The 10115-nt window shown below is 36.7% G+C and overlaps 1 protein-coding gene across 1 annotated transcript in view; it reads right to left on the reverse strand.

Moving 5' to 3' along the window:
• Positions 1-8082, reverse strand: part of mmp11a (matrix metallopeptidase 11a) — a 37546-nt gene extending 29464 nt beyond the window's left edge. Inside the window, exon 1 of the mRNA XM_014014617.1 lies at positions 7881-8082. Within this exon, the coding sequence (XP_013870071.1) occupies positions 7881-7985 (105 nt within the window). The 5' untranslated portion in view covers positions 7986-8082. The remainder of the gene's footprint in view (positions 1-7880) is intronic.
• Positions 8083-10115: the final 2033 nt, after the last annotated feature.

Raw genomic sequence — 10115 nt, forward strand, 5'->3', positions numbered from 1 at the left:
AATATTTAAATATTAAAATGATCAAAACACAATTTAAAAACTATAAGTAAAAAAAACTAGTAAGACTTGTAAAACTAGTAAAAAGCAAAGCAAGAGTTAAAACCTTCAACCAACTAAACAGTAGCTAAAACCTACAACCAACTAAACAGTAGCTAAAACCTACAACCAACTAAACAGTAGCTAAAACCTAAAACCAGAAAAACAGTAGCTAAAACCTACAACCAGAAAAACAGTAGCTAAAACCTACAACCAGAAAAACAGTAGCTAAAACCTACAACCAACTAAACAGTAGCTAAAGCCTACAACCAACTAAACAGTAGCTAAAACCTACAACCAACTAAACAGTAGCTAAAAGCTAAAATTAACCAACAGCTGTTAAAAGCTAAAATTAACAAAACGGTAGCTAAAACCTGAAAATGGAAGGGAAAGCTTATAAGCTAAAATTTGCTCAAATGAATAATTGTTATTGATTTCAATGAAACCCAAAGGTAAATCATTTATAAGATAACTGAGGCCTGTTGATGAACAGTTCCTGAGTTTTATGATCAATGCTAATTATATCGTTATTCTTGTTTTTAGTGGCTAAATAACTTGTAACAGTGCTCAGTATGCCTTAAAGCTGAGCGTTTTTCCTGCTGCTTTCAGAGTTTTAGACTTTGCTCCTTATTCTGAGTTGTAGTCATTTTAATGACATCAAACCAATACTGTCCCTCCTCCAAACTTTCTCTCCCAGTCCTTCATCCTGCGCTGCACCTCTGATCATCTCATCTCTAATCTCATCCATCCTCGTCTCCAACAAGCAGAAATTTAAAACGGACAATCTTTTCGCTGCGGTGACCATGTTTTGTGTTTGAACGTGACTCCTGCAGATTTCCCGGCCTGTCAGGGTGACGCTGGTTTATTGTCGGCTGCAGACGGTCCTCAGATGCACCGACCGTGCTCTGACACGTTTGTGTGTGGATCTGAACGCTGCTGTCGCGGCACGCTTGTCATCACTGTAACCAGAACTCAGATGTGTCTGTACTCGTAACCCCCCTACCACCACCTCTTTACCATCACAGGAAACGTTTCCCTCAAGGCTTTTTGGAGCTTGTCTGTTTCGTCTCCCGTTTTATGCTTTCTCAGCAGATAGCGATGAGTCATGGTGCTGAGGGGTCTTGTTTTAAAACAGCCACCTGACAAGACTTCCTTTGTCTGTGCGAGGAAGGTCATAAAACCTGCGAGTCATCTGCTGAGTCGTGGATGTGGTTGAGCTTCATGCATTAAACTGTCAGGAGGAGGGTGATCAAAAACTATGAAGAAACACAAGTTAACCTCATAAGTATCAAGCAAAACCATCTTATTTCTAGATATTTCTTTCTGTGTTGGATGTGTCATCAAGCATCATAAAAATAAACCACAAACAGGTGAAAACAGTTATCTGCTGCTAAACTCTGCATGTTTATTTTTACACCTATCAGATTCCTAAAGCTGTTTATTGGGTTTTTCTGTGATAAAAGTTAAAATGTGCTCTGAATCAATAATGACTAAAGACTGGTTTTTGTGTAACTATTTCTGTGTTTGTATATTTTGTCTTAAAACAGGTCTCTCTTGGAAATGAGATTCTGGATCTCAATGAGACTACATGTACAAATAAAGGTTAAATAAAAATAAATAAATAAAATGCACATGTCAAATTTAAGGCCTGCGAGAAATTCAGAGAAGTACTAATGTTCTAAAATAAGATGCTTTAAAGCCAGCACTGACCATAAACTACATGTCCCATAATGCATGTTTATTACTTTATCCGCAAAATAACATCCCACCACTAGGTGGAGCTGCACACGGTTCAAAAATGGATAAATTCGTCATCTTCTGCTGCGTTCCAGTTGTATTGGAACTCGAAATTCTGAAGCCGGACTGACGTCAGTTCCGAGCTGATAGCGTTCCGGTTTCGAACAACGGAAAATGTGTTTCTATTATTTTGCTCTGCAACAATAAAACGAACAATAATAGTGCTCTACGAGGTATTTTGAGTGTACAAACGGTGTTAAAACATATATTTTAACTATCACTATAAAGCACTACCAGTACGTCTGACGCAATGTAAAATAAACAATACAGAACAAAGCTGCGTTTGTTTACATGCTAGTCTAGCAACGTTAGCGGTTAGCTCTGACAAGCATGCTAGTACGCTACAAGCATTAAACAAATATAAAAAGGGAAAATGAACAAACAAATTACACACGTTTTTATTCTGCCTGCTCTCTTCTTATTTTCAGTCTGTTAAATAATGGGGATGGTGCTTGTGTATGTTTGATTACAGCTCAACATTAGAGAAACATGCTAATGATAGCGCGACCGCTGACAGTTTCATGCGCGCAGCAGCCATGTTGAAATGATGACGTAACGCATGCTCGGGCTGCTCGGGTATGGTTTGGATGCGCCGACCTCCCGACTCGAAACTACGACTTCGGGGGCGTTCCAGTTGAAAAATAGAACTCGGAGGCTCGAAGCTACGACCTCCGAGGACAACTGGAACTGAAACCTCCTTTTCACTGTACTACTTTTGCTGTGACACAGCTGTAATGGGAAGTGGGAATTTCCCACTTACAAGTCATAAATTTAAAATGAGAAAATGGGAACTCCCTGTCAGAAAGTGGGAAATTTTTAATAGTATTTCTCTTAATAGTATTTCTGTTTTATTTATTTCCCATTTAGTCAGCCGCACACTTAGTACTTTTATAAGAGGACGTGTTAAAACGCTGTTTCTGTGCAGGAAATACCAGGTAGAGCTCAGTTATTGTTTGTTAGCTGTGCTCAGGAAGGTGACATTTAGTGTTTAGTCCGTGTTAATTACAACCATAATGCACATATCCATAGAAATAAGTTTGACTCGAAGCCATGACAGTCCCACTAATTACAACTGATTAACTTCTGGAATCAACCCAGTTTAAAAGGCCTGCTACAATTAGCAAAAATAATGGCTGTAACTCGGTCAGTTGTAGAGATTTTGAGCTAAAAATTGGTGTGGTAATAGTTGAGAGTCATCTGAAACACATATTTGGAGTCCCAACAGATCTTACAATACTGAGGGTTATTTTTAAGGTTTTACCTGTATGAGCTTAAAGCTTGGTGAGTCAGTCTTTTAATCAGTCAGGTATTCAGAATGTTTCTTCCTGCTAACAAAAGCATCAGATTCCCTAAAAGAGGAGGCCCTTTAGCTGCATTATGTTTCATTGGCCGCTCAGAGCGCGACGCAGCTGTGACCCATATCTGCTCGATGGGGCCCGACGTCACACCTGCTCCCACGGTCCCTCCACCAATCGCAAAGACATCGACACGACGGGGCGAAACTAGCAGGGGGTGAAAAACACGGGAATCAGGTTTTATTGACAGAAGCAAAATCCAAACAGTTCCACACACACACACACACACACACACACACACACACACACACACACACACACACNCACACACACACACACACACACACACACACACACACACACACACACACACACACACACACTTCACTTTGTGAATCCCAGCACCCTGGATGCCACAGGCCTGTCGAGGCGTGCATGTGCAATCACTCAGTTCTCAACAAACACCCAAACTACAGATTAGACTTCCCGGGAGAAAACCACCGACAGACAAAGCAAAACCATCGCAGGTGCAGAAGAGTTGTAACAAGAAAACGTTCACTTTTAACGTCACAAACGCACATTTTTACAGCTTTGCAGTGATTCTGATTATATACAACTGAGAATAACGGGAAAAAACACTGAAAACAGTGGAACCTCAAACACATCAAATTCAGTTTTCTCGATATTTTAGCTTCCATTTGTCAACAAGCTCAAACTGGTTCCAACTGGATTTTTTTCTTCTTCTTGTTTTCTTTACATATTATTCAAAGTCCGATCCCCGCTGTGGGTCAGGAGAAACGATGCAGGGGGTCGTTAGATCAAATTAAAGATAAAACTGGGTTTTATTAGCAGATTTTTGGCACAAATGTTCTAAAATGATTAACAAAATAAAAGGGCATCTTTCTGAAGGAGTAACACATTTGGTATTAAAAATAAAACTGTTAATCTGTTAAAGGAAACAGCTTGAGGGTGCACAAGTTTGTTTATTCAACATTAGGCCTTCCAATCTCTTTATTATCTTGCCTTATTTTCTTTTCATTCATTGTCTAACAGCTCAGCAGAAAGTACATTTTTACACAATGATCCATAACTTTTATTACTTCCATGGACTTGTTGCTTTACGTTGGAACACAGCGAGCTGTGGCTGCAGATTCCTCCTGACAAGTTCTCACCTGAAAATAAATCTGGTGAGAGAGAAGATCGAGACCTTCGGGTAATAATTCTGTCTCCTTGACGTTTATAACACGCTTCTTCTGCTCCGACTGACAGATGTTCCCACCTTTTATTTATCTTTTAGCATTTTCAGGATCTTTGCAGCTTCGTTCCAAACTGCACCACCTGCTGCACGAAACCAGCCGATGCTTCAACAAACACACAGCAGCCGAAAACAAACTAGACTAGTGAAGGCAGGCTGCTAATGACAGCTAAAATTTACTGAAAAAAAAAAGAAAATATATTGTTAAAAGCTTAAAAAGCAGAACACTCACAGAAAGCTTACAAAGTCAAAACAATAACATCAAGCAATATTAGTAAAATGGTAGCCAAAAGCTAAAAGCAGCAAACGGCTAACTTAAAGCTAATTGTAGCAGAACACAATGCAAGATGTAAAAAGCTATAAAAGCTAAAAAGAGTAAAAGTTCAACTAAAAGCTAAAATTAGCGGAACAAGTTAAAAGCTACATTCAGCAAAACTAGCAAAAAGCTAAAATAATGCTAGCTAAAAGCTAAATTAGCTAAACTCCAGTTTAAAGCTAAAAGTAGCTAACTCTTAGCTAAATATAATCTGAAAGTAGCAAAAGTCTAAAAGCAAAAATATCAAATGCCTGGCTAAATACTAAAGGTAACAAATAGTCTAGCTAAAAGTTGCATAAATCTAGCTAAAAGCTATAGCTAAATGTTTAAAGTAGCTACTTATGGCTTGCTAATGTTGAAAGTAGCTTAAATGTTAAAAGAAACTCACAGATTGTTAATGCTAAAAGTAGCAAAGGTCTAGATAAAAGTTAAAAGTGACAAAAAGGCAAGCTAAAAGCTTAAAGTAGCTAAGGCTAAATGGTAAAAGTAACTTAAGGCTAGCTAATGCCAAAGTAGCTTAGGTCTAACAAAAAGTTAAAAGTGACAAAACGCTATAGTTAAAAGCTGAAAGTAGCTCAAACCTAGCTAAATCTTAAAAGAAAATTGCTGATTGCTAATGCTAAAATTAGCAAAGGTCTAGCTGAATATATAAAGAAACACATGGCTAGCTAATGCTATGTGTTAAAAGACACATGAAGCCAGATAAAAGTTGTAAGTATTAAACTAAAAATAGCAGAAATGGTGGCTAAAGCTAAAAGTAGCAAAAGGACAGCTACCATGTAAAAGCTAAAAAGTTTAGAAAAGTATAAAGGCTACGAAAAACTGGATGAGCTGAATGATTTGATGACTAAAACATCACAAAGGGGAAATAATTACAACTGAAAAAAACAAAAACAAATGGAAAACAATAATCAGGAAAATGCCGACTCAGCGCAGTTTCTGAACTCTTCCCAGTAACAACATTTTTGTCCATCATTGCTCACGCACGGCGCCTGCTTGTTTTTCTGTGTACCTGTAAACAGGACATTCCTTCCAGAGCCACGCTAAACAAACCCACTCTGTAAACAAAGACCAAATATTTGCTTTAGCAAGTTGTAATTGGAGAGAAGAATGGAGGCAAAAAAATCACAAGGGAGAACTTTGGAATTTGTTTCACAAAATTTAACAAGTTGTATACAATAATAAAATTATAATATGAAATAATAAATGAAATGAAGGAATTCATAAACAAAACAAACTACATTATCGGGACAGGAAGTGTTTTCTGACGAGTGCACACGTTTTCTTTACTGTCCTGTTGAGAAAATGTCCTCAGGGTTTGTTGTTGCTGCTCCATCCTGCAGCAGAACTCAGTAACTTTTTGTTTTTCTCTTGTTTCTCTGCAGAAACCTGCTGTCATCCTGCAGAGATAAAAGTTTCGGCTGCTAACCACAGCTGATGCTGAGCAGACACACAAAAATAACTAAATGTTTTCTGTAATAAATACAGAGTGAGTGAGAGCTGAAGCTGAACAAGATGAAACTTGATTGTCAAAGTTAAAACAAGCTGAACAGAAGCTAAAATTAGCATAACAGTAGCTAAAAGCTCAAATTAAAAACAGTATATAAATGCTAAAATTGGCAAAAACTAAAGCTAGCTTAACTAAAGATGAAAGCTAAAGATAAATTTAGCAAAAATGCAAGGCTAAATGCTAAATTATGGTGAACAGCAGCTAACAACTGAAAGTAGAAAATGCAGCTAAAACAGTAGCTAAAATGATCAAAAATATCAACACTAAAACAAAAAAATTAGCACTAATTAATAGCTAAAACTAAATTTAGCAAAACCAAAAGTAAATGTTACAATAAGGAAAACTGCAGCAAAAAAAAAGCTAAAGTTAGCTAAAAGCTAAGGCCAAGAAAACATTAGCTAAAAACTAAATAAAAACCTAAAAAAATATAAAGGTGGCTAATTTCAGAAAAAAATTACATAAATCCTATAACAGTCTGAAAGTTAAAATGAACCAATGCTACATTTAGCACAACACTAGCTAAAACCTGCAATTAGCAGCTCAAATTAACAAAAACTTGCTAAAGTCTAAAACCAACAAGTTATAAACATGTAGCTAAAACTTAACAATAAGGAAAAATTATGAAAGATAAGCTAAAACTTAAACCTAACAAAGTAGCCTAAAATAAAATGAATAAAAGATATAAGTGTTAAAATTAGGATAACTGCAACAAAGAACTAAAGTTAGCAAAAGCATAGCTAAATGCTAAAGCTAAGAAAACATAGCTGACAGCTAATTTAAGCAAAGTAACTAAAATATAAATTTATAGTACCATTGAGCTAAATTACTGTAACACACAGCTAAAATACACCAAAACAGCATCTAAAAGCTAAATTCAGCCAAACAATAGCTAAAACCATTTGTGATACTGTATGACCACAATAATGTTTTAAGGAAAAATGAACACACAATCACAAAAGCGATATTTAGGAAAAGAGCAGCTAAAACCTTAAATTAGCAAAAGCTAAAAGCTACAATCGCCAAAACAACAGCTAAAACCAAAAATTATAAAAGGAAACATTTAAAACTAAATTTTACACAACAAAAATAATCTGATTTATTCCAATGAGAGATTAATAAATTTATAAATGTTACAAAAAACAGAAAGTCACCGCTCACATCTCCTGAATGAGCTAAAATAAAACATCTGATAGGTTAAAACAGCTGAAAGTAGCTGAAGATGAAACACCACAAACAGGAAAAACAACAGGGATTATTGCTAAATCAGCACAAATAGTGATGATAGTCATTTCTTCAGGCTGATTGCAGAGGCAGGTTTAAATAAAATGACACACAACATGACAACATTAATGTTGTCATCGGACCTGATGAGGAGGAGGAGGCGTGCAGGGATGTGGAAAGGCGCATTCCTGAACCTGAAGCTAAACTTTTATAGAGCTGTTTGTTTTGGAGCAAACTCTGCTCAGATGAAACAATCTGTTGCGCATGAGTGAGCGTGTGCGTGTGTGTTCAGAGGGGGAGGGAAGTCACTCAAATACAGAGAATTAACAGTAAAACTACCCTTAAAATAACATGAATGAATGGTTTTCCAAGATAAAAAGCTTATTCTGCACAAAAAAAGGGGGGAAAAAATCAGCTCCAGGTCCAAAGAAAGGCTTGAAAAGAACTCACCGGTGCCGCTTTGTACCTGCCGGCTCTGCGCACTGGCAGCCCCAGCATGCCCGGGACACAGTGCAGCGCAAAGACGCAGCAACACACGACCAGAGAAGTCCGCATCCTGCAGGCGCACCGGCGGCTTCTGGCGCAGCTGAGTGCGGGGAGACGCACGGCTGCTTCTCTTTAAATACACTCTGATTTCTTTGTTCTCTTTAGATTTTTTTTTCCTCCTCATACATTTTTTTTTCACAGCCCCAGGCTGATAATACCAGCCGCTACCCACGTGACACCTTTAACTCTTTGTGTTCCGAACCAAAACTCCACGTTTTAGTGCTAAATAAAATAACAAAAAACTAATTTCATGACTGCAGGTAAAAACATTTATAGCAACACAGAAGAGGAAATGTGTATTTAAATATTCACACATTTTACTTTACTCAAAAACAACAAAATATGCACATTTTACGCATTTAATCAAGCCTTAATTTAAAGTCATGCCTTAAAATGAATGCATATCGCCCGCCTGCTGTCAGTCAGTGTGGATGTCACCCTCAGAATAAGTGCTGTGAATACGCAGCCACATCAAACTTTGTGTGAATATCTGTAAAACTGAATGAGTTGTGTCATTTTTGTGTTGATTGGCTGGCAGCCATCTTGGATTGAATCCAGAGGTTAATAAATTGTGGATGATCACATGCAGGGATTCCTTCCTGAAAGTTTCCCTGAAAACTGAGAGAGATAATTGGGATGGAAATGAGGGAGAGAGCATGAGTTTAAAGAACAGACAGAGCCTTGATACCAGAGACAAAACTAAAGATTATAAAACTTCTTCAAGGTTTTGACTTAAAAAAAGAAAAGAAATGCAAGGAGATAGAGAAATGTTCAGATTGTCTGTAAAATATTTTATTCAAACTTCAGGGAAATTTTAAACAAACAAACTGGGAACTTTTTTAATTATCTTTAAAAACAGTGAGGGATTAGTTAATGATATTTATTCGATTAAACTCTCAGGATGTTATTAAATGCTGTGTCACACAAAAATGACCTCAGAAATGCATAAAAATATCTTCATTTTCTTTAAATCATTCTTAGATGTTCTCGTTGTTTGATTTTGCTTCAGCAAACTGGCTGTTTTTTTTTTTTTTTACTTTTTACACTTCTTTTAGCTATAACCAAAGCTTTTAGCTATAGCTAAGCTATTGCTACATTGACATTTGGCTTGTGTCCTGCCTCTTTTAGCTTCTAGATTTAGTTTTGCTGCCTATCTGTTTACTACTTTAGCTCCTAGCTAACATTTTGGCTTGTTTTGCTATTTTTAGCATTAACCTACCATTTTGCTACTTTTGACTTTAAGCTTTTTAACTTTCTACCTTAGTAGCAAATTAGGGCTTTGCTACTTTTAGCATCTAAATACCATTTTGCTAGTTTTAGCTAACATTTTGCTACTTTTGGTTAGTGTTTAGTGTTTATCTTCCAACTAGCCCTTTGCTGCATTTAGCATCTAGCTACACATTTTTTTTTACAAATAACTTTTTTTTTCAAAATGTTTTGCTATAACTTGTGTTTTTGTCCTTTTTAGCTTTTAGCTCATATTTAGCATGTTTTAGCTTCAACATTTCTGTTTCAGCTCCTTCAATTTCAGCGGGTATTCATACTTCTTTCTTTAATTTCTTTAAAATGTTTAATTTCCAACATGTCATCTATAAACTTTGTTCCATCGGCTCCAGACCAGCAGGCTGTTTCTGCTGTTGTCATCTTTGCAGCTGCGGTTTTTCTTTCTCGTCTATAGTTTTGCTCTCGCTGCTGTTTGTGATTAACCGATGCTCCTCAGCTAAAAATAGATGCTCAGTAACTTGAAATTAACATTTTTCTCAGTCATTACTCATGCAAGCAGCACAGTTGTTGTTGTGATAAACTACCTGTAAACAGGATGCTCCAGTGAAGGAGCATCTTCCTGCTTAATGAGATCAATCTGTGTAAATAAAGTTAAATGGAAGATAGAGAATGTAAATAAAAACAACTCAATTGTTTTAGTCAGTGCACTTGTTGCTTGCAGAGAGCACGCTTCTTCTCTTTATTGAATCTGATCAGATCTCGTGTGTTAACTTCAGTTACTTCTTTATTTGTGATTAAAAAAACAAACAAATTCAATATGAATTTATCCTCAACTTTTCTAGATTTTTAAGCACAAGCTGCATGATGCTGTCCAGACTGAAAATGTGAACAATAGCAGCCAACAGCTGACCACTG

The sequence above is a fragment of the Austrofundulus limnaeus genome, unplaced genomic scaffold (genome assembly GCF_001266775.1).
Source record: "Austrofundulus limnaeus strain Quisiro unplaced genomic scaffold, Austrofundulus_limnaeus-1.0 Scaffold117, whole genome shotgun sequence".
Classification (NCBI taxonomy): Eukaryota; Metazoa; Chordata; class Actinopteri; order Cyprinodontiformes; family Rivulidae; genus Austrofundulus; species Austrofundulus limnaeus.